At 39.7% G+C, this 24650-nt stretch overlaps 4 protein-coding genes across 9 annotated transcripts; 1 reads left to right on the top strand and 3 right to left on the bottom strand.

Annotated features, from left to right (window-relative positions):
* Positions 1-1141: 1141 nt before the first annotated feature.
* Positions 1142-6803, top strand: LOC116246423 (cytochrome P450 711A1). The gene is made up of 5 exons (XM_031618291.2): positions 1142-1460; positions 3710-3862; positions 4497-5241; positions 5501-5596; positions 5873-6803. Exons 1-5 carry the CDS (start codon positions 1195-1197, stop codon positions 6212-6214), a joined length of 1602 nt encoding a protein of 533 aa, XP_031474151.1. The 5' UTR covers positions 1142-1194; the 3' UTR covers positions 6215-6803.
* Positions 6804-6932: 129 nt separating this feature from the next.
* On the bottom strand, positions 6933-9154 carry LOC116246424 (uncharacterized protein ycf20). 5 transcript variants are annotated; one of them, XM_050075677.1, is made up of 3 exons: positions 8898-9154; positions 7635-7703; positions 6933-7566 (listed from the first exon to the last, which is right to left on the bottom strand). In XM_050075677.1, exon 3 carries the CDS (start codon positions 7552-7554, stop codon positions 7090-7092), a length of 465 nt encoding a protein of 154 aa, XP_049931634.1. In that variant the 5' UTR covers positions 7555-7566; positions 7635-7703; positions 8898-9154; the 3' UTR covers positions 6933-7089. The 5 variants fall into 5 exon arrangements, with proteins under 5 accessions (XP_049931634.1, XP_049931635.1, XP_031474154.1 ...); XM_050075678.1 differs by having other exon boundaries at positions 8911-9154; XM_031618294.2 differs by having other exon boundaries at positions 6933-7570; positions 8911-9151.
* A 2592-nt stretch (positions 9155-11746) lies between these two features.
* Positions 11747-14929, bottom strand: LOC116246077 (protein IQ-DOMAIN 6-like). Of its 2 annotated transcripts, none has more exons than XM_031617765.2 (5): positions 14674-14929; positions 14289-14513; positions 13555-13782; positions 12790-12894; positions 11747-12679 (listed from the first exon to the last, which is right to left on the bottom strand). In XM_031617765.2, exons 1-5 carry the CDS (start codon positions 14737-14739, stop codon positions 12005-12007), a joined length of 1299 nt encoding a protein of 432 aa, XP_031473625.1. In that variant the 5' UTR covers positions 14740-14929; the 3' UTR covers positions 11747-12004. The 2 variants fall into 2 exon arrangements, with proteins under 2 accessions (XP_031473625.1, XP_031473626.1); XM_031617766.2 differs by having other exon boundaries at positions 14289-14510; positions 14674-14928.
* Positions 14930-18601: 3672 nt separating this feature from the next.
* Positions 18602-22982, bottom strand: LOC116246076 (IQ domain-containing protein IQM1-like). The gene is made up of 10 exons (XM_031617764.2): positions 22744-22982; positions 21557-22158; positions 21344-21458; positions 21164-21229; positions 20927-21015; positions 20737-20824; positions 20496-20642; positions 20058-20150; positions 19774-19875; positions 18602-19324 (listed from the first exon to the last, which is right to left on the bottom strand). Exons 2-10 carry the CDS (start codon positions 22063-22065, stop codon positions 18920-18922), a joined length of 1614 nt encoding a protein of 537 aa, XP_031473624.1. The 5' UTR covers positions 22066-22158; positions 22744-22982; the 3' UTR covers positions 18602-18919.
* Positions 22983-24650: the final 1668 nt, after the last annotated feature.

The raw sequence follows: 24650 nt of genomic DNA, 5'->3' as shown, positions 1-24650 counted from the left end.
CAGGCGATTAAAATAAAACCAATATCTTATTTGTCACCAAAAGATTGTTGATATAGAGTGTGGTTTGTAGACTTTCAAATTTCTATCAAATAAAAAACACCCACAAAATTTTCTTTTCCTTTTTCTTTTTCACAACTAAAATATGATCTAGGCGCCTAGTAAATTATGCGCTCTAAGTCTTAAAACTTTTTAAGATTCTTCAACTTGAAAGACTTAAACACTGTTATTGTTAAATGAAAACGATATATGAAGAAAGGTCTCCTGCGATAATAGAAAAATATGAGCACTTGCACGGATCGAATTTAATCATCTGATTTTGTCATTGGATACTTATGACAACTACCAATTCAAAAAGGAGAATTAATCGAAAAAGGCAGCTGACATTTTGAAAAAAAAAAAATAATACTTTGTTATGTTTACATTTGTGAATTATTTGACAATGTTGATAAGACAACTCACGTTAGTGCATGATAGTGCGTATGTTTTTTAGTACTCATATTTTGAGAGCCTCCCAAAGAGAAAGCATACAAGCAAAGGCTTTCAAAATATTGCATTAACATGGATGAAGAGACTTTTCAATGTTTAAATCTAGGGTTCTTGTCTTAATGCACTACTTATATCAAAAAGAGGCTCTCCAATCAAAGCCCATATCCTCAGCCAAGTAACAGAAATTTTTGGTAAATGTTGAATACAGACCAGCATAGATGCTCTCTCTCTCTCTCTCTCTCTCTAGTCTCTCTCTCTGACGCAGGCAAACGTATTCAAAGCATAATGGGCGTTGCACTGTTGAGCCAACAAAGGCATGGACGGCTCAAAATTGGACTAAAGTTTTCGAAGGGCCCCATGTTTGCACCTTTGTCTGCAAGTGCTACCCAGGTCATAGGGATCTTCGACCAGCATCTCCTTTGAATCGACTGCTGAACAGTACGGTAAGTGGAGTCTTTTATGGCTCTATTTTCAGCAGACAAATGCTTTCCATATGCATAAAACAATTGATCCTTAATCCTTAGGGGAATCTAAGCCAGAAAGGTTCCTTACTTCATTCTAGAGAGAAGGACAAGTAGAGAGAGAAAGTGCTAGTGGGTGTCCTCCCCTATTTAAGTATTGGCCTTCAAGAGTTTCCTTGCATCAGATTCTGCAGATCCACTCTCTTTTGATTCCTAACTTGGGAGTTGCTCTTAGTTGAGTGCGCTAATGGCAACCATGGGGTACTGTGTCTTGGTGACAGTTGTAGGTGCATGGTTAGGTTTGTTGATGGCCTTTGCTCAGTTTTCCTTTCTCTTCACTGGGCTGGCCTTGTTCATATGCACCCTCTTTGTTTACTTGTATGCTCCTTCATGGAGAGTAAGGCATGTCCCTGGTCCTCCTGCAACACCTATCCTTGGGCATCTGCCTTTACTTTCTAAACATGGCCTTGGTCTGTTCTGCCTCCTTAAGAAACAGTATGGACCCATATATAGGTATGGGAGTTCTTATTGCTTTTCCCTTTCATCGTTGATCTTTTAGCATTTGCTTTTTGGAGTTTTGAAGAGGAAATCATGTTTTAAATCCTTTATTTCTCGACAAGGTAAGAATTTCACAGATGTCATGTCATTAGCTCAAAGGAGAGTTACCGTCAGTGAAATTGCAGAACTTTTAATAAACAAATCTCTGTCAAAGTCAATTATCACTATGCAGTATGCACACATGCTTGGATCAAATATGTGCACAAAGCATCTTTAATTCTTATTGGTTCCAAATATTTATGTATATTTTATCAAAATGAATGGGGATTAACTGTGGTCAGCTTCACTAGAATTCCCTGGTTTGATTCCCTGATTGCCGCTTGCATCATGGCATCATTATGAGGTGCTATGTCTTCAACTTGAGCTTTTAAATGCAAATAAGTTAACGAAAACATTTTGATAGTAATCATGCTAATACTAAGCCATCTGCATGCATGCTCTTCAGGTATGGATCTTCATGTTTTATGCCAGTCCATCCTTCGGTTGAAATATGATAACATAAATACCTTCTTTCTATCCCTTCTTGTTGCATATTAAATATTATTGAATGAACTCATACTGTTATTCAGCAAATATATTTGACATGGGTGCACTCATTCTCATCCCTTATGCATTCATCTCATAAGATTTTAGAATTAGTGGATATAAAAGCTAGATTTTACCTAAGAATTTTTGCTAGCTGCAATTGGCTAAGAAACTAGGTGCTTGGGAGAAAGAAAAAGAATATCCTAAGGTAGATCTTTTGGTACAAGCGTTTCATTATTTGAGTAATACAAGTCATGGCATGCAGGTCACATACAAGTTCATAACAACACGCTCTTTGTGCTCATGCATTTGCAGGTCCATATGCTTCACTCTTTGCTAACTATAAACTGAGATTCACCAAAAGATTAATTCATTACATGAAGAATTCATACCGATCAGGATGACAAACTTAGGCATGCTGGTTTAACTGTTGTACCTGTGGTTGTTCTCCTGCAACAAAATTAAATTGTATCTGCATGCATACCATGACCTGTAAAGCACCTGTAACTTGCCCTCTAAGTGCCTCCTACTTTAGTTTGCAGAAGGGGTTAGGCGGTTGCTTACATGAATACTCAAACTTAGGGAAGATGAGATATCCCTGTCCATGAGCCTAAGGACAAGAGACCGACCACTTGCTGCAACTTTTAAATGCCATAATGTTTTATTTTCATTTCAAAGGAGAAACCAATTATCAGCAGTCATGCTGGCAGAGCTCCTAGTAAATTAGAAAAAGTGGAAAGCAGCTAAGTTGTTTGAAATTTCAAGCAGCACCTGGGCCAATTTCTGAATAATTCATCCCTTGGTGAAGCAAATGCTGTCCCACTGTTGATCCTTTGACTAGGTTCAACTTACCAATCACTGAAGTAGGGATCCTAGAGACATTGATTCAAAGAGGTAGGCCGAAAAAGCAGCCACTAGATGTCTACTACTTGAAGTTTTTGTACCTTTTTTGGTTCCGCTTCAATTTCTTTCCAGCAAATCAACTGGGCTATAGTGGAAGAAGCATGATTTCACTGACAGGCCGAAATGCCATGCTGCATTTTCTGATGCTTCCTCAAAGACAAGCTTTGCACAAACAGACAGCATAATTTCTAATTTTTTTTCAATTTAAATGCAAAAAAATGATTTTCAATAGAACTTATTTGTGTGCCTGCCTCTCTCTCTCTCTCTCTCTCCACACACACACACACACACTATATATATATATATATATATATATATATATATATATATATATATATATATATATATATATATATATATATATATATATATATATATATGTACGTCTATATGTATACATATTATACGCACACACACTGTGTGTGTGTGTGTGTAATCTCTCCATACATACCCTAAAACATGAAATCAGTTACTGGATCAAGTTCTAATGACTTGCTAATAAAAGTGTGCAAGTCATAAAGTTCAGAAAGTTGATTTCGAAATCCTTGTAATTTTCATATATAAGAAAAAAGATAACGGGTTTTTGGTCATGGGATATGTCTATATGTTTGTAGACATGCATCAATGTGTCTGCGTGGAGGGGGAGAAGAAAGAAGCGCACGCATAATTCACCTGGCACAGTCGCATACTATTAGGAAAGTTAGCGTTTATAGATGAAGTATCCTTCAGTCTAGAGAGCCGGAGTGATCTTAAAATAATATTGCCACTTTTTGCAGATTTCAATTGGGAAGGCAGCCGCTGATAATTGTGGCCAGTGCAGAACTGTGCAAAGAAGTTGGCATCAAGAAATTCAAATCCATGCCCAATCGAAGCATCCCCTCCCCACTTGCAACATCTCATCTGCATCTCAAGAGTCTCTTTCTTACCAGGTGTGACTTCAACGTGTACATATTCCTTTGACATGCACCATCTCTTGAGGCAATAAAGTATTTTCAAGATCGAGCAACTACGTTTGTCAGATTGCATGTTCGAGAATACCTGAGAAAACGGGTCGTTCTTTTAAGATCTGAGTAAATGAATCCAACGGAGAAAATTTCTCTCCTGTGCGCAGATTCTAAAATTGAAGATGCATTTTGAGAAAGTTGAGGACGCTCGACTTGATAGATCGATACCCCACTGGAAAAAGTTGGCCAATTGTGGTCCGACCACCCAGGACCACAATATTAATTTATCAGTTTTACTCGTTCTTTACATATATTACTTTTAAATCAGTACTTTTTACTTCGAAATCATTACAATTACGTCGTACGTTGCATTTACAGTCACTTCTTGAGACCATAGTTCCGACAGGTTAAAGCAAGATTTTGAATTTGATCTGCTTTTAGGATTTACCACTGTAGTTGATACCAAAGTCATGTTTTGAATTTTATGCAAGAACTGGGTTCTTGGGTTCCTTCAGATCAGTTATAAGCAGGGACGCAGTGTGGTTTATGGCTGAACGTTATGCACAAGTTTTTTAATTTCCCAGTGAACAATGCTTCAGTTTCAATATTTTTGGCCTAGGAATGCAAGATGGTCTACAATGAGAAGCGCGATAACCAGCATCTACCAACCCTCGCACATCGCAAGCTTAGCACCAGAGATGAACCACATTATACGAAATGCTGCACTCAGTTTCACCAACAGAGAAGATGAGGACATAGATTTCTCTGATTTCTCGCTCAAGCTGGCCAATGATGTTATTGGGAAAGCTGCATTTGGAGTAGATTTTGGTCTCACAAGCAACACCCCTGACGCTGAGAAAGAAATATCAGATTTCATAAACAAGCACATCTACTCCACCACATCACTCAAGATGAACTTGAATGCAACGTTTTCAGCCTTCTTAGGCCTTTTCCTTCCAATTATGCAATGGCCAGCCAAACGGATCCTCGAGAGGATTCCCGGGACAGCAGACTGGCAATACAGGTTAACTTACAGCTGCCTCAGTCAGCATTTGAATAACATTGTGAAGAAGAGATTAAGGAGCCAGAATTTGGAGCGCAAGGACTTCTTGTCAGTGCTCCTAAGCAACAGGAAGTTTGCAGATGATACAAAAGTGTTCACACCAGACTACATCAGTGGTCTTACTTATGAGCACCTCCTAGCTGGGACAACCACAACTGCGTTCACCTTGTCCGCTGTAGCATATCTGGTTGCAGCTCATCCAGAGGTGGAAAAGAAGTTGTTGGCTGAGATCGACTCGTTCGGGCCTCCTCATCGGGAGGCAGCTGCAGAGGATCTTCACAAGTTTCCTTACCTAGATCAGGTGAGAAGTCCAAACTCTCCTTCATTGTCTGCCCAACTCATGCACAATAGTCATACTTAGTTAATAAGGATGAAGCAAAAGTTTATCATTGAAAGCTGGTTTTTCAAATTATGTTCATTCATCTGGTGATGAGTCACGTGTAGGATAATTTGCTCTGTTTCCTCTCCTTTCCTTTATCTGTCTATGGTGAGTAATTTTCTGTATATGTGCAAGATTACGAGAATTCTCAATATACAACCATGTGAGTTTTGCCTTGCAGGTTGTAAAGGAGACCATGAGGTTTTATGTTGTCTCCCCACTTATTGCTAGAGAAACATTGGAAGAGGTGGAGATTGGGGGATATAGACTACCTAAGGTATGAACCAATGTCTGAAAATCCATTTTTCCGTAATGATTAATTCTGAAAATAGCGAAAAAAAGTCAAGAAAATCCAATTGTTATAAAATGTTAAATATTCATTGTGAAGCTTGGATTGCACTACTCTAGAGATCTCATATCATGGAGAATGAAACATGTTATAATTGCTCCTGATGACACTCTTCTGTAACTGTTGTTTAGGTGAGATGAAGGAAACAGCTATTCCTGATTGTGAAGTATGCTTCTTTGCTAAACTTTTCTATTAAAATTGCAGGGTACATGGATTTGGATGGCAATACATGTGCCGGCTCAAGATCCAGAAAACTTCCCAGAACCAGAAAAATTCAAGCCTGAGAGATTTAATCCTGGCTGTGAGGAGGAGAAGAAACGGCATCCATACGCACTCATTCCTTTTGGGCTTGGGCCACGGATGTGTGTTGGCTCCAGATTCACTACACAAGAGATAAAGCTTGCATTGATACATCTCTATCAGAGGTTTGTTTTCAGGCACTCCCCTAACATGGAAAACCCTCTGGAATTCGACTTTGGCATCATTATGAACTTCAAGTATGGAGTTAAGCTTCGAGCCATAAAGCGCTTCCCCACTCGAGTTTGAGAAACTGCAAGCAATGTTGTCAGTTCCTCTGGGATATGTACAGCAGGGAGACGTAGTCTCTTCAGTATGTAAATAATAAACTAAACTGGTATTAGCGCATGAATAACTAGAAAAAAATGTTTATGGATCTCTCTCTCTCTCTTTTTCAAAATAGTCAAGCAGAAGTTTCAATGCATTCTGCCTGGATCATTGACAAGAAATAAGAGAAGTTAGCACTTGCAAACAGTGAATACTTGGTCTCTCTGTCCAACAATCAACTACATGTCAGATCCCGCAATTATAATGTGTGGATAACAAAATTCAACATCAGCAACTAATGTGGTGAACAAAAGGCTCAATCGGTCTAAAATATTTTGCTGAAAGAAATTGACCCTATTGGCAAGTTTTTCAAAGGCACTATAGATTAATGTAAAACAAGAAAAAGCATAAAGAGGAAAGGCAAAGGACTGTGACTGGGAGCTCGGTGGCCTAGCTGCACAATCTTTTTGCCTTGATGACACGAATAGCAACAACTCCTTGACGCAGTGATTTTTGGTAAAAGTTGAAACAACTAAAGACAGGCACATAATGGCATAAACGTAGACAGCGAGATGACCAGAATATGAGCAATATAGACTACAATAAATATGAACATGACCGGACAAGCCACTCATACAGGACAAACCTTAACATGGAACATGATGGTGTCGAATGACGATCGACGAGAGAGAGAGAGAGAGAGAGAGAATCGACCATTCATTTACTAAGTGGAGTCATGTCTACATATATTCAAGTATAGAGCTGGAAACCAACAATGAAAATGCCGTCAAAGAAACCCACTTCGAGAGTGCTGGGAAGTGGGAAAGGCTAGCCTAGATAAACAAGACGGCAAATACTTAACTAGCCAGCTTGAAAGCATCAATAAAAAGGCCATAGGTGAAGCCCATTTTGAAGTTGTTGAGAAGAGCCACTGGAAAGGTGACTTTGGTTCGAGTATGATAGAACTTAGTAACATACTCAGTAAGGAGAACGCATATTACTGCAGCAATTACGTCATTCACTCCTAAAGCACCAAAAGACAGAGAAATTGTCTGTGCCACATAAAAGCCGCCCAACAATGAGATGCCCCCAAAAAGTGCCCTCCGAGGGCGGCTTCTGAAATAGTTTCTGGACAGTTCAGGGATAAAGCGGATGATATCAACCAACCGCCTTCGATCGCCATTATCCTGAACTGCTCTTACAATGAGACTTGGTCTTGGTCTTGGGGGAAAGCTTCTCCAGCTACCAAGCTGAGACTTCTGAATAGCTGCCAAGCCCAGAGCAGATCTTGAAGCAGCAACACTCAGAATGGATGATGCCATTCCAAGGGAGAACTGACTGCAGGATGTCAATCAGCGGACATGTTGAAGAGCTAATAAAAGCATGAGTAAATGATGAGCACCTGCTTGACTTTTTATCACACTTTCACATTGCTGATTTTACCGGTGAGATCTAGATTCTTGTCATATTGCTGCAAATATCATACAAACAGGAAACAAGTATGAGGAGGAAAATAACAAAAGAGTAAGGGAGGGAACGAAAGTCAAAAAGTATCGTGCATTTATATTGTAAAAGCGGAAAATCGGTTGCACCAAATAAATTGACGTGTTGCATCTAAACCTGGAACCATTACTTAATAACGGTAGGCAACACTTGTCTGTCCGGCAAAGGTTGAATACGAGGCTACATACAAGACAGTAGATTTCCTGAAGGTATCGCGCATTGTGTGTTCGATTAATCTGTCTCTACTGCCACTGGCATGGGAGTATTCACTTTGACGAAACTCACAAAACACTTGCTACTTATAGTGTTAAAGCGAATAATAACATAGCACACTCAATAACCTCTCCAGTTTATGAATTTGGAAGCTGTAAAGAGTTCAGATTGTAACAAAACCCGTTTGGCCGAAACACCCCAAAGCTATACTGTAACTAAGCCCTCGATGCAGCGCCATTATAATTAAGAAAGGATCTCACTTTTCGGTTTCTTAGTTACATATGGCTATAATCAAATATCGACCCCTTTCATCAACCTACGCACAATCAGTCTTCTATACACGAAACCAGTCATAGATCACACATGTGAATATGGAAGGAAAATCTCACCACATGGATCATCAGTTCAGCGACAAAAAAATGCTCCTAGTCTATGCGCAGCCTTTCTCACATGCATGTGGTCACATCAACACTTTCTCATTGAAAAAGAGAAGATAAAAATCACAAGCAAATGAACTACTATTCCACTGAGAACCAATTACACCTAAGTTTTGTGCCATCGCTCACGTTTACATGCAATGAATCATATGAATACTCTCATCGAAAAAGAGAAAAGAAGAGTCACGAAAAAAGAACCATTGTCATACAACAGCGAAAAAACCCTGTCAGCCACCTAAAAGAGGCAGTCCACCAGACTGACAGAGATGAAAAAAAGCAGAAAGAAAAATCTTCCCATTCAAGCATTTCCACAAACAATTGGCATGTCCATCAATCTTTTCAAGTGCTTTTACATCTAAGGTGCGAATTAAAAGCTGGGTCATCAAATTTTCTTTTGAATGAATTGAGTGGAGGAGAGACATCAATTACGCATTCATCAAAAGGGTGTCTAGCATTGTCGGTGGTGAACCTTAAGCAAAACAATAAATAAGCACGCAAAAAACTGGTAGTACCTTGGTGACATACTTAGTTGGAAGGAAGCACCAAAATTTGATTCCACAATTGGCTGGCCGTCACGCTTTTATCATTTCCCTCTTCTTCTGTCGGTCATATATCTCTAACCCGCCTATGCTGGGAGAATGGAGATTGGAGAGGAAGCGATGCCACAAATGGATCTGGACCACTCATTCTAGAAGGGGTGCAACCGGTCCGGTTTTTCCCGATAAAAGGAAACAGCGACAGGCTTTAGCTAATCCGGATCTGGATCCAAGCGTGAGACGGCCATTTTGTGTTCGCAGAGGCCAACGGCACATGATCAAGCTTTACGGATCTTATGTCAAATAGGTTCAGTTCATATGTGACCCGAGATCTTGATGACGGAGTTTGTGCTTGGAGCAGCCACGCTTGATCCAGACCCGGCACAGAATAAAACCGGAATGGTGATGAGGCAGGATGCCTTGATTTTTAGGGTAGGTGTGTGGGTTACTTTGGGGCTCGTTTGACAAATGAAACATTGCAATTTTTTCATGAATCTACTTACAATTTGAGATAGATTCATAAAAAACACTCTTTAAGGCGTTTCATAGATCTGCTTCAATTTTTTTTGTCATATTCATAAAATAATTACATATTGTTTCATTTGTCAAATGGACTCTCAGGATAGATTCATGTTATTGTTACCAAACAACCTCAAGGATTTGCATGTGGATATTGGTTTTGTCTAAGACTCATCATCCTCATAGTTCCGAAGTTAAGGGCCTGAAACAAAAATGTATCAGTTGTAAGATCAGCCATAGATGCAGGAATTTGCGAGGAAGCCCATGTCTAATTCATGAAAAACCAATCCATCTCTTGTGCAGGTAGAGATGTATAAATGAAGTCTCCGGGCAAGTGAACTGTGGAGTATGTATCTGGTTTCATGCATGACAAAATCATCCCTTAATATGCAATTACACAATCTACTTCAAGAATCTTCACCAATGCTTTCAGAAATTTGACTTATGTGGATGAAAAATCGGATAGGTCTCGTACATTCTGTTGTGCCACACGGTCTTTGTTGGCCCTTAAAATGATTGCATTTGGTTCATTGGATACTGCCAACATTTTCAACATTTCATAGTAAAAGCAATATTTCTTCCACCAAAACAACACCTCCTTTGTGCCTTAATAGTTGAGCTACGGACCTGTAAATAGGCAGGTCTGTAGTTTGATTCCCGTAGGCACTATATCTTTGTGTCTTAAGTAGTGGGTCACAATACAAAAGTTGAAGAGTGTGTCATTGTCATTGCTAACACCAACGCATCTTAGGACCCTAAAGGTAGGAAGAATGGAGAGGCCTTCAAACCTCTTTTCTAAATAGTGGGTTGTTAATCTCTTACACAGCTGAAAACCGGAAACAACACCCCCTCTTTATGTTGATTCCTGTACTTATTTATGAACCAATTTAGACTTGCTGATTTAGCAAAAAAATTTACAAGCGTATTTTTTCAAAGGTGTCTAAAATGGTTAACGATGACAATGATTCTAGCGCCAATCCTTACCTATGAGAAGGACATTACCATGTCAAGGTAGTCAAACAACTTAAGTTCACACGGTGAATTTTGATATGAAGGCAAGACTGCTAGTGCTAGTACCATCAATTTCCTTTTTTTTTTTTTGAATGGTGACTTTGACAAATCCCTAAGAGGGTTGGTGCAACTATTGAGGTTGAGGATGGTAGGCAGTCAGTTTCTATTTTGAACTCCTGCGGTGTCAGCCCACTCTACTGTAAAAGAGAGGGCACCAATATGCAAATAGTGCATAGAGGGATGCCTACCTCAAGGCACCACAAAGCAGCTATGGACCCTGGGGGGATGAAAGAGGGAGGGTGGGGGAGACAAGCTTTGGCCTTCACTCCAGTTGTGGGATTAACCTCTTACTCACCTAAATGGTGACTTTGGCAATTTGAAATCACCGGCTCAGTTATGAAGGCCGTCTGACCCACTATAATGAACAGTTAAAATAAAACAAGAGAACGAAGTATGTAATCAGACTAGATGATCGAAAATGTTTATCACCCTTTTTTTATTGGTTTTCTCTCAACTGTCTATAATCATAGAACAAACAACCGTAATGAATGGAGTAACTTTAGATAGCCAAAATCATCATTCAATTTTCTTCAATTACCATATCGTAGATTTTAATCTGATTTTGCATCGAACTATAGAGAGAGAGAGAGAGAGAGGTCCGATGTCTCACGGCAAGAAATAGCGACACTCACAACGCATACAAAAATTCTAGTACATACACGGCGCCATAATTCAAATCCTAATGTTCAATATGCGATTGCACATGCATACAAGAATCAGACATTGATTATCCTAGAGTGCGTGCCTTTCACGCGAATGCTTGACCCGTAAAATCCATGAACAATTACAAATCTTCTGTACAACTAAAGCCTCTTCGGTTCGGTTCACTTTAAAGGACAGAAAGCAGACTTCCGAAGTCAATGTTTAATCGGCACTTTTTACAAGAAATATGGTGTTAAAAATTGCAACGAGTTTTAGGAATTGGCCAACTTTGGGAGGAGCAATAGTTTGGAAGGTCTGTGGAGAAAGAAGCCGCTTTGTCAAAGTTCATTAAAGTAAAACCTCTATTCCCATTAGTCCGTTGGAGAATAAACCCAGCTTCAACTTCATAAAGGGACCTTGATAGAAGTTTGGATTTATGCACATTCAGGCTCAAGAAAGAAAAAGGGGGAAGGGACATCTTTAGATCCACCATTCAGTGTACACATCCTCAGAGAGAGAGAGAGAGAGAGAGAGAGAGAGAGAGAGAGAGAGAGAGAGAGAGAGAACAAGAAGAAGAAGAAAAGGAAGAAAAGTGAGAAGCATAAAATATTGCATTTATCTTCCAGAAAAAATATTAACAGAAACTGCATTTTGTAAGCCAACGTTCAGGTATGCTTTCAAGAAGCTGCCATTCCTACTAAAATTTAAAAACAACACAGCTCTCACGACAACCAACTGTAGTACAGGACAACAAGCTGTTGAATTTTGAGACAAACAAAAATCACACATCACGAGAAACACAACCACTATCCACAACTCAAACGAATCCCTTTAGTTTGCTTCATCAGGTTCTAGGACCAGCCAATATTTGTTGAATCTCCATCCACAGAAAGAAAAGATTTCTTATATTGCTGAAAATCCTCAGAGCCCTGTCTTCGTGTACGATTAGAGCATGACTTCTGCTTTGCTTTCATCGATTCTGTCAAATTCATGTAACTAGGCCTATTAATGCTGCTTTCTTCTGACCCTGCGGCAGTGTTACCTGAAATGGGAGTAGATGTGGTTGCTGGTGAAGAAGCAGAGCTTTCATCATATTGGAGTTCAGACCTTGGACTAGATAAAGGCCGAGCGCTTGAGCGGTGCCCATTGGATAAAGCAGCTGGAGGTCTAGCCGAAATCCTAGTAGTCATATTGTTCTTTTGAACAACAACTGATAGAGGCTCACTTTGCTTTGTAAGCTTTTCCATGTGAAGCTTCTGTTTTTCAAGATCCTCTTTGCTTTCATCATCATGCTTCAACAGTGCTCCAGACTGATCAATGTAGCTCCTAGAGCGAGGGGTATCAACAGAATCCGCAGGGCACTGTTCCATTAGCCTGCTTTCCCATGGCTTAGCAGCCATCCAACGTTCTAGCCAACTCCATTCCGATATCCCTTTGTCAGGTTCGTATTGAAGGTTGCACAGTGATAAATTTGATTTACAATTCATTTTAGCATTTGTAATGGAATTGGAATTTGATCTCCACGACTGCAAATGAGTAAAAGATAACTATGAGTTGTTGATCAGAGTATAGACTATAGAGAGAAAAAATCATTATAGTTGAGCCATTAGCCCAAGATTTGATCAAGGGATCAGACCTGCGAGTAAGCAAGAGTCCTTTCCCTCTTGACGGCCCCCTGTTGCCTCATGTGTAGCCTTGCTTTGACTTCCGCAAGGGTTCCCTGTCTGTCACACCATCCTTCCTGCAAGCAAGTAGGAAGCTCAGCTCAAGCCAATAAAACTAAGGTAGCATTTGGTTGACACCTTGAAAAAGTGATTTTTGTTAACATCTGGTTTGTGAAAACTACAGCAGGCATGAGAAAACTAGTTTTGAGTAAATAACATGAGAGGGGGTAGTTTTTCCGCTTGGCGTTCTCCGAGAACCAGGTTTTCTAAAACGCCATTCTCAGTCCATCCAAACAAACAGAAAACGGCGATTTGGAGGCAAAATGGCGTTTTACTTCTAAAACGCAGTTGTGGGCGTGCATCCAAACAGGTCCTAAAACAATTGATGGTAATGAAGACTGCCAAGCGGCTTCTTCAATAGTTTAGGTGCATTATACTGGCGTTTTAAATGTTCAACTGAAAACAGTCATCTAAGTGATCCACGTTCCAAAATTGACTCCCCCCTAATGTAGATAACATAATCCCTAGATCCTTTCCACAAACGCTAGTTGCTATTAGAGTGTCTGGTGCTTCTGCAATTTGGTTTTAACAGTAAAAGATATTTACATGATATACCAACATATTAGACAAATTGAAGCAGCAGTCTAGACCTCGACTAACAATGTTCAGATGCATTTATTGATTATGCGATCCAAACATTATAAAAAGGAAAGAGAAGAACAAAAGAAACATGGCACCTCTGCTTGTTTCAACGGATTGCTTTCTGTGCGGTGTTCATCCAACATCTTTTGTATGGCCTGTCCTTCGGATGACATCCTAACGTGCCTCGCCCTTATGCGTGCTTGTACCCTAACAAGTGCTTGCATGCACCTCAGAGTGACTGCTGCTTGCTTCCTCACTCGACGGCCTCTGAAAATTGCTTGGAGGCGAACAACAGCCCTCAGTGCTCTGAAGGCCCTTCTAGCCTGCACATGAGAAATCAAGATCCTTAAGCTCGCCTTAGTCATTTCCTTGCTTGCACTTGAAACACTATAAACGAACTACAATCACTTGCACATCATAATCCATTTCTTTTAGAGTTGGAATATTATCATTCAAAGTAAAATGTTACTCTGTGAAATAGAAAATGGACATGCAGTATTTCTGATCTATATGCACATATCTGAGACAGACGAGAGTAGAAAAGCCTCTAGTCAGTACTGACTACTGACCCAATTAAGTAAATGGAATAAACTGAGACAGAATCTCAGGGTCCAGACTAACTAGCCTATTTGTTTTATCTATTTTCTGGGTAATTTGGTGTAGACGTTGTGGAAGTACCATCTTGGTTATCATTAAGAAAAATCAGGCAAAAGGAAGAAAGGATGTTTTTTATCCTAAGCAGAAAAAGCCCCAAACCCTTAACTTGGAAGACAAATTTAAAGGAGTTAAACATGGAAGAGTTCAGAACGGATTTCAGGAACCACAATACCAGAAACCCCCGAAATGCAGTCTGTATGCGAATTGCTGCCCACTCTTCTCTCACCACCCTAAAATCCTTGGCCGGTGCACGAGCGATGGTTGCGATCACTGCATTGTAAACGTCTTCGGCCATGGTAGGCGAGCAATCGGACGCCTCAGAGGGCGCCCTTGAGGAGGGAGTCCGGTTCTTCCAAATCATCCATTTCCGACTCCCTCTGTTCCCCTGCTTCTCCTGCTTTAGCCACCCATTAGCAGAACCATTAAACAATCAAAATCCTCACACACAACAAAAAGGAAAGAAGAAACTAAAATGTAAGACAAACTATAAGAAACAAGCTCCTCAACAAAAATTTCTCCCCAAAACAGAGGACAAAAAGCCGAGAGAGAGAGAGTACCAGTTCCTCTTTTTCACGTTTCTTGCTACCGATCAAAGACTTGAGCCATTTCCCTGAAGCACCCATTTGGGAGAAAATACCGAAAAAGGAATTCCTTTTTCCTCCTCCCCTGCTTCTTCTAACTCTTCCTTAATTTCTCTGAAGATTTCTCAGAGTATGAAAATGAAGGCGTGGGCGGAATGTTGGTTAATTTTTTGAGCGCCGACGGATATAGAAGGATGGGTCGGACGGATAGCCGTTTGAAGTTTGAACTTCAAATGGGAGGAAAAAAGGTTTGCTTTTGGCTCGCCCAAGGCGACGTGCTTCAAACGTACCCTCCTTATTGCCCGCCCTTCACGAAATATTTACGCAAATGTCGTCCGCATTAATTCAATGCGAGAAACTGCAATTCTAGATTTTGAAACATGCCATACACATTGTAGAAATTACATGCATATCCATTTCATTGAATATATCGTCCGGTGTATTTTTTTTACAAGGTGAATGGTTCTTTTTGCCGGCCCTCATGTGACTTTCACCTATGGAATTTAACAGAGCATGTTTTTGAAACTTTTTAAGGTCTACATGAGTAGCACATTAGGTTATGAATCACAGAATTTGTAACTTAGATAGTTTTAATGTGATCACTTTGTTGCTTAATTCGATACAACCTTTTTAAGGTATCTCACTACTGTTTTTTTTTTTTTGTTAACAATCCACTACCCAGAAAAGAAGCTCGAAGTCTTCTCTCATTCTTCCTATCTTCGGGATTTTGGATTGCTTGAAGTTTTGGGTGGGGTATACTTTTCAAGAAGCATCTAGATCTTACTCTTTACGGTCTCCGAAAAGTATCACCGAGCATTTACATCTTACCTTTTATGGTCTCCGAACAGTATCACCGACAGGAATCGAATCAACGCTGCACTGCCTACCCAACATGCAGTGCTACCCTCATTGAAGAGAAGAATAGACACAAATCTGCAGACCTCATAAATTTATCTTGGGTGTTAAGAAGACGGGCTATGTTTGTTTGATGGTTGTAGAGCAGTAAGTCTGTCACTTAGAAATTTGACCAAATATTCGCAATATTGTGCCAAATAAATACTCTTTTACACGTGTTTGTAGTTTTTAATAGGTTAGCCCTATAATTTTGTGCAAGGAAGATTATTCTCAACCTGTAATGAGGTATCCATTAAAATGAAGCCATATATATTCAGCATCTCGTGTGGATTATGATATTGCTGATTAACTAGTACTGTTTTCTGTTTCACTATTTATTTTTCGCCACCACGTTGATTTCAGTTGTGGACAATGTTGGCGGCTAAGGATTGAGTGCACTTAGTTGGGTCAGTGGTGGTAGACAGCTAGTTGTTAATTCAAATCTTAGAGGCACCTGACTTTTTACCAAAGCCAACACCTGCCCAAACCATTGGAGTAGGAAAATGGCCTTGAGGTTTTACAACCTGAGAGGGCAGGGGCGAAGCTAGGATTTTTTACAGGGGCGAGCTAAATGGTCTGTGGGTCGGGTCAAAAGGAGCGACGAGTCGGGCCAAACTAAAAAAATTTGAAAGCTCTCTCAGCTCAATTAGGTAGTTTCACCGAAGTAAAATATGCTATGTATTTATTTTGAACATTTTGACCATGGGAGTAGATTTATAGAACACAATGTTAGAATATCTTATGAATCTGCCCCAATATTCCAAGTAGATAAATATTCCAATTGCTATTGTCGAATGACCCCTTAGAGTACATTTACTTGCCCTACAAAAGCAATGTATAGTTATTCAGTCCCCTTCACAATAATTGATTAGACCTACCACACATGATTATTGTGTTATTAAAGAAGGAAAAGGCACCTGAAATACTTACTTGATGTCACGTAATTTTCTTCTGTATTTCTTCGCATTAATGGCGAGAGAGGTCTACCTCATCCCAACTCAATTATCAAAAGAAAAAAAAAAATGAAGCGGGGACTATAACAACCCGACCCACTCCCGGGCTCGGGCCCCTGGTTCGACGGATCCCAACCCGTCCCCTAGCAGTTTCGGTTCCAATCCTAAAAAGGCTAGGAACCAGGACAATCATCTCATTAAAGCCTCCATTTATAAGCCCTTGAAGATCCCTCACAATCTTCGATACGGGACTAAACATCTGGGGTGTTACAATCCACCCCCCTTAAGGCACACGCGTCCGCGCGTGTGGGACCCTAGGTCCGAGTGTTGAAACTGCTCGGATACCACTATAACAACCCGACCCACTCCCGGGCTCGGGCCCCTGGTTCGACGGATCCCAACCCGTCCCCTAGCAGTTTCGGTTCCAATCCTAAAAAGGCTAGGAACCAGGACAATCATCTCATTAAAGCCTCCATTTATAAGCCCTTGAAGATCCCTCACAATCTTCGATACGGGACTAAACATCTGGGGTGTTACAGGGACTTCCTCTTTCCTGTAATTTATTTGACATTTATGAAACCCACCAAAATCAAAGACTCTGATATGAACACATCTACAAATCTCTCCCAAGTTTATGGGTTGCATACCTTTCATTAGGGACGTCATGTCATATTAATGTATTCTGAAAGTTTAGTTTTTGTTTAAGGGTCGACGCATTTTTGCTGTTAGAGTTACATAGAAAAGGTCAGAAGTTACCTTAAAAAAAAATTCACTAGTTATATAATTTTAAATCCTTAGGAAGCTTCTGTATGTAATTGAGAAAAACTATCATGAAGTTTCAATATAAAAATAAACACTTTTTACTGGCCCATGGAACAAGAACCCATACCAGGTGTGTCACACCTGCCTCCGACCCTAGGAAGGGTGGTGCATTCTTGTATTGTATGCATGAAGACTATGAACGAGGACTGGTTTTAGTATGATATGAAATGATATTCGTGTTTATAGTAGCAGTGAAACTTGGTTGCATTTGAGGGCATGAAGTGCTATGCACGCTGTTTGACATTAGCTAGAAATATTCAGTGATGAATAATGAGGTCCAAAGAACTAATAAACGCACATCAAAGGTGACCTTGCTTTTTGATAAAATGAATGCACAACATTGTCTGCATCATGCCAATAGTCTCTTTCGCTATCTCTCTCTCTCTATATATATATGTTGGTTGAGTTTTCTCCATCAACTGAGCTGCAAGGTGACATGAAAATTTTGGATGATGTCGTGTCACTCTTCTTATGGGTCATGTTCACAAAATATTAGTACTCTGTACGTCGAGAATTTTAATGGATCTTCAAGTTTATTAGTGCCCATTATTGCCTGCAGTCCTATCTGCAATCAGGTACCTGTTCTAGGCAACAGTTATTTGCCCTTTGAGATATTGAAGTCAGTGTGAAATTTCATAAAGGTCAATAAGTTCCTTGGCATATTCATGGCGTCAAATGAATGTCACTCGCTTTTGGGCATGTTAGAGAAGAAAGAATACAGGTCAAGAAGTCTTTTCGGCATTTGATTGTTTATTTCTGTATATGGTTTTGTTGAGCATGCAAGTTCAAAGGCCCTTTGTCAACCTATCTTATAAAAGTGATCCCTTTTGTTTTTTAGTCTCTCTCTGTGGGAACTCGAGACTCGAGAGCCATTTTTCTATAGACGTCTCTTCAACTACTGAAAGACCATGTGCTTTGAGAACAGATGTTTAAGAAATTCTGAGTTGACGGAAAAGTGCAAATCTTTTCTGCTAGCTTTTCGAACATATATTACAAGGACGAGTTGGCACGTCAATGGTCTTAATTTTCTTTCTCCTTTTTGTAGCATCTTTCAATAAGAGTTGGTATTGCAGATTCTATTTTCTACTAAGATTGTGGGCCTCAAAACAATATCTCTCCCTCTCCCTCTCCCTCTCTCTCTCTCTCTCTCACACACACACATACATACGGAAGGGAGAGAGAGAGAGAGAGACAGAGACAGAGACATTATCCAAAACAAAAAAGCAGCATGCTGGTGATTGAACTGCCCTTGACAAATGAATCATTAAGCTAAGGAATAATGGGTGCAGCTTTGGATACTATAGATACATGCCCCTTGTTTTTACAAGAATGAACGAATATCTCGCAAAAAATTATGTTACTCTAAGTGGACAACAATTAATGTCCAAAATTCTATAGGAAGATAAAGAAGAGGATGAAGATGAAGCCCAAAATGTTTAGGCCTCATATGAAACAATTTCTATGACATTCTTTCAAACGACGACTAGAAGCCAAATATGCCCAACTAAATTGCTGTTTGGCAGCGCAAGGACGTTGAACTGCATTTTAATTGATCAATCACTATAGAGTGGGACTCTAGGGCTGGGGATGCCTATGCCAGAGAGTCTAGGAGAAAGTCTCACCCTTGGACTAGGACGAGGTGAGGGAATTGGACCAGAGGTGCCAAAGGGTGAAGGAGCGAGCTTGGGTGACAGGTGAACTTGTTCAAGTGCCCTGCATTGTAGTTCAGCAGGATAGTCCCTAACACAGCCAATACGAGGACCGGCACCAGTTGTCCACTTGCAGGATAGCCGGTTGCCCAATGGCAGCCCTCCTTCTTCTTCTTCCTTGGCTTTGTTTGCAGATGCAGCTTTTGACACCAGATCGACAAATGAGCTGCCACTTGAAGATGAAACTTCTTTCTTCTTGATCTTGGTCTCCTTTTCAAATGGAGGACTATCATCATCAGTAGCACGCATCTGGAGGTCAAACAAGGGATGCTCAAACGTCAGATTAGTTCGGAAAGTGCCAATGCATCTATAACAAGCACAAACTGCAAAATGAAGAGCCTGTCAATTGCTCATGCCAAAGGAAGATGTAGTTTCCAGTTTATGGATCAAAGTCAGGCCTCCCAGGGCAACTAATAGCACCATGATGATAAACATGGAGATTAAGGGTTCATGAATTTAACTTGGTTGGCATACATCAATTAGATTAAAAATGCTGCAGCTTTTGGAGTGCAGCAAAAAACCAATGCAAATGAAGCAGCAATTAGTTGCAATTTGGCACAATCTTTTTCTCTGTACTGAATATGAATTCCAATAAAATAATATTCAACAGTCTGTGAATGGTAAATTGGAGGCTGATGGTTACAGGAACAAGTACCCCAATTAAATTTTAAAGGAAGACAGAATATGCAGACTGTTACCTCGACGTTAGTTAGGTCCACATTGTTTTCTGCAAGGAAGCTAATAAACTCATTAAAGTTCTCCTCAGTTGGATGGTAATGACCACTATATGGCCAAATAGCCTGAAATATATCATAAATATGTTGATCAGAAAGAATAATTTAAGAATTAACAGGAACATATCCTGAAACAATAAAAACCAAACGTCAATAGCAAAAAGAAGTACACTAATATGTTTTAGATTGCCTTTTTTGTAGCAGACACATAAGCTAATGGTCTAAACCGGTCTTACATGAAGTCATACCTTGAGACCCCCACAATCAACCACCAGCCTTCCAGCTGATGAAATTGCACCTCCAGCAAGAAAACTTGAATGCTGAAAGACCCCCTTCTTCTTCTGCAGAACATGCCATCCATGTACAAGTGGGTTAATTTTGGTGGAACAAGTCCTAAAAGAGTTATTTTTTTCTATGCTACTGTTGGTGCTTTAGAAAAACACAGCAGAGCAAATGAAAACTTCAATGCGTTCAACAACTTCAAAACCACGATGAAGGTATGACTGGAAGTCCATATACTTTTAAGAAAACAATTATAAAAATCTATGCATATTTAAAGGTAAGTAGGAATTATATTATTCTGAAGGAAAAACATTGAACCATTTTCACTACCTGCTACTTGACTCAAATTATAACAGCTTTGCACAAAGTGAAATTCAGAACGCCAGCATTTCGTAGATGTATACCTGCCCAACATACAGTGTCCTGGATGTGCTTAGAACAAAGATCCACTTAGTCCCTTTATCATCTTTAACTGTGTCAACAAAACTCCTGCTTTCTTTATAGATAAGCTTCCCATTCTCCACCATCACTTCATAAGCTTCTCTTTCTTTCTGTAAACCAAAAGTTGAGAATATCAAACTGTTAAAAGTCTGAAACTACAATTATGCTAATGTTTGAAGGCCATCTCTCATCTGTGAAACTCACCGGCCCGAGGTATTTGATACATTGACGTTGAAGAACAGTTCTTGAACACTTCTCAAGATTAATTTCCTTGCCATCTCCAACGTCCAACCTATGGTTTCAAAAGCAAATGAAAAGGGAAGAAGATTCAGTTATACCTTGGTAATCACATAATAGCCGAAGCAAAGGACCAAGTAATTTGTAAAAACTTTACCAATAAAAGAAGGGCTGAGAGCTTTCACTATCAAACCATATATCATAATAGAAATGAAGGTTGTGCCCATAACGATGTCGGGGATCAATCTGAATAGCACAAACATATAATAACAATTTAACAATTTTGTATTCAAAATTTTGACAAGATTATCTGGAAACAAGTAGAACATAGGAGTTAATTCTCTATATCTTCATCATGGCCTCAAAGGAACTAAAGCAACCACATCAGACTTACAGCTTCAAGCCAGTGTTGCAAAGCCAATTTCTGGGCCTTCTCATCCTTCGATAAACCTTTACCAACCTGTGCACAATGAAGCACAAAAAATTGAAAGGTCCATTATTTCATGATTTTTTCTTTTTAAACATACACACAAAAGAAATTGGCTTGCTAGCATCAAAATGGTTAAACTAATACCTTTGCAGCTCTTGTTCGAGCTCGAGACCAGCGTGAGACTGCAGTTTCCTGCTTTTCAATATTGTAAAATGAAACGGAGCTTCGCTTCAAAGCAGCAAAATCTAACGCCTTCCACCTATTTCAAACATCATCATCCTCCATATTAAGAAACAGATGAAAAACCAAACAAACAAAGTCATCAATCACAATGAGACAAGCTTTGCGCAGACTAACCAGAGCTCCTCAACCACGACTGCACAATCTGCAAGATTTCTTCGTGTTCTGTAACTTTTGTACACTTTCTGTAGCTTCACTGCTGCTGCGTCCCTTTCACATGGGGAATGTATTGAATGTTCTCTAAAGAGTTGTTTGCTCGAATCACTCGATGCATGCACCATCACAGAATTACCATCACTGTCAACTCTGAAACTGAAAGATCCAACATTTTCTCTCAGTTCATTTTGGATCCATGAAGGAACTGCAGTTTCAACTGTAAGGTTCTTGTGTTCCCATCTCTTGAAACTAGGTGATGTTTCGATCACCAATTTCTTCGGCCTTTCTGGACGTGTTGGTATCTCTAGGTTCTTGAAACTTACTGATCTCAATATTTTCTCCACATCCTTTCCATTGAAACTGACAGACCTCACTATGATGCTTCCATCACAGTCCGTTGAATCCAATTCATTCTTAAGGTCCCCCATTTTTTCCCAGTCAGATGGTACCAGAGACCGAGATACACCCATTGGGAAGAACTCTACTACTCACTAGTCAGTGAGACGACAAAAGCTGAAGTTGGATCAACAATTATTGAAACTTGAGGAAAATCTGACTGAAAACTGAAAAGAAGAAGACATATTAGTGCCCCTAGATAGCCAATAAAGTAGAATTTATCTGTAGAATAAGAGAACATTAAAGGGATAACTGGATCAGACCATCTTCAGCAGAAACAGGGAAGAGTATGAAGCCTGACTTCTATGACAGAATGACAATGAACATATAATTCCAAACAAATCTCAAAAGTTGGTATTACAAAAAAAGAAGAAAGAGTGACCCACCAAGAACTTTGGACATCTTATTGGTTTCTTTTTCGGTTTTTCTTTGAGGTTGGCTCCTTCAATTGGTTTTAAAAATAAAAAAACATGAGGGAATTAACAGAGTGCCATAGGTCCTGAGTAAGAAATGGCCTCCGTTCCAACCAAAAGATTCTCAGTTTATGTAAAAACCAATTTGTGCCAGAGAGAGAGAGAGAGAGAGAGAGGCACCAATCCAGAAGGAGAACTATAAACATTAAAACAGAAATGAAAGATGGATTCCTAAAAGGCACCCGTCTTTCTGCCGTCAGAATCTCATGACCAGTGAGCCTAGAACCCAAAGGAGCAGAAGAAACACCGAAAGAAAGGAAAAACAGACATGGTACGAACCAGAACCGCAGAATGAAGATCTACAGCTCTTCAGAGAGCTTCTTCTGTCAGTTTTCGCCACAACTAATCGTCCTCCCAGTGCTCACCCTTAACTGCTCTCTTATACACATGCAAAGAAACCGGCAACATAGAAAAATCAAGATGTCCAGCGGACCGACGTGGTCTTCGCAACATTTTCTCATGTCAAACCTTCAAATACGCATATAAAGGGAAAAGAACAAAAGAACTGTGCTGTTCTCTCTCTCTCTCTCAGTGAACAAAATGGGTGGGGTTGTTGGTTTCTTTATGTAAAATGGGTTGGAGAAATCTTGACCGTGTAGAAATGTAAACGCATGGTATTCCGGCTCGAATCTCAACTTTTTGTTTGTTCAAAGACATAAACCTTGGCCGTCAAAACCGTCAGTTTTCATTCCTTGATCTCAGTCTTTTACTTTTCTGGCTGTAACATTTTCTTGTGTTGAACGGCTCAACTCCCCCCGTCGATTGTCGGACCCACGATCGACTGTTTGCCGCAGGAGAACGGGAGAATAACACGGTAGTAGGTGCTTCTTATCTAAATCATCAAAGGTATTCCTGTAGATATTTCTTAATACCATCCCTCGGATGAAAATTCACAACACAGTTATTAGAATTTGTTTCAAGCTCAAAATAATTGAAGCTCAAATTCTCCAAAGAGTGTTTAGTAACATCTCATTTCTCGTTCGATTCTGATCCAAAATCCATTTCATACAGTCGATTTTACTACTATGTGAAAAGGAGGATTTGAGATCCTTGGATTATGGCCAAAACACTAAATGGAAAAGGAGCTTCTTACCTTAAATTCGTGGATGTGAGATTTTCAATGATCTTAAATCACTTCGGATCTGAGATCTGAGACTGTGAAACCCGCCCCCGATAGTTTTGAAACCAATTGTGGGGTATTTTAATATACATTTTTATTTCGAATGTTTGTTTTATAGAACTTTTAGGACTATTTATCCAATAATCTTTAGATTCAAAATTAAAGCTTGATGGCATGCGTTTATGTACTCTAAGAAAGCATGGTCAAGTTCAAGCTAAGTTGAGAAACTTACACAGCCATCACCATTACCAACTAAGTTGAATATATAAGATGTCATTTCAAAATGAATTACAAGATCAAGCTAAGCGACTCGGAGCAGCCGAGCCAGCCTCCGAGTGGGACAGAACCGGACGTGTTTGAGACGGACGCGGTCAATCCAAGACAGTCCTGGTTCTGATGCAACATTGTTGAGTTTCTATTCGTCACTTGTCTGAAAGAAAGCTTGAGCCAAGCAAATCTCCGTATCTTACGTCGTTCAAAATATTTTTCGTTTTCTTCTGTGGAGTGTGTTGCCATGGACGGACGATACATCACTGTCGCCCTTTGGTCAAGATGGTTCACTCCGGCAACTTCCACCCAGTTTCTTACAGACCTTTTGCCAGAGTTTGGTGCTTATTTACTGTAAAAGTAATGAGAACGTATTAGAAGGGATTGGTGAAATGGGAACATATATGTATACAAACACACACGCACATATGCATGTGCGTGCACACACACACACACACACACATAAAGGAAATTAGGAGGATTCAGTTCTTGATCTTTTCCAGAACAATGTTTGAGAGAAAAATAAAGAAAGATGATGGGGCATTTTCATCCTCCAGTGTTAGTTTATGCCTTTTTTTCTTTGTTTTTTGTCTAAACCAAGATTAATGGCTGAAATTGTTTCTTATCCATTTAGCATATAAGTGTTTAATACACACACACACACACACACACACACATATATATATATATATATATATATATATATATATATATATATATATATATATATATATATATATATGAGGTGGGTCAGTTGACGTAATCCAATAGGGATTTTGCTTAACCCCACTTCATGTTC

Source organism: Nymphaea colorata, chromosome 1, assembly GCF_008831285.2.
Source record: "Nymphaea colorata isolate Beijing-Zhang1983 chromosome 1, ASM883128v2, whole genome shotgun sequence".
Taxonomy (NCBI): Eukaryota; Viridiplantae; Streptophyta; class Magnoliopsida; order Nymphaeales; family Nymphaeaceae; genus Nymphaea; species Nymphaea colorata.
The sequence above is the reverse complement of the archived record's forward strand: the minus strand, read 5'-3'. Positions and strand labels throughout refer to the sequence as shown.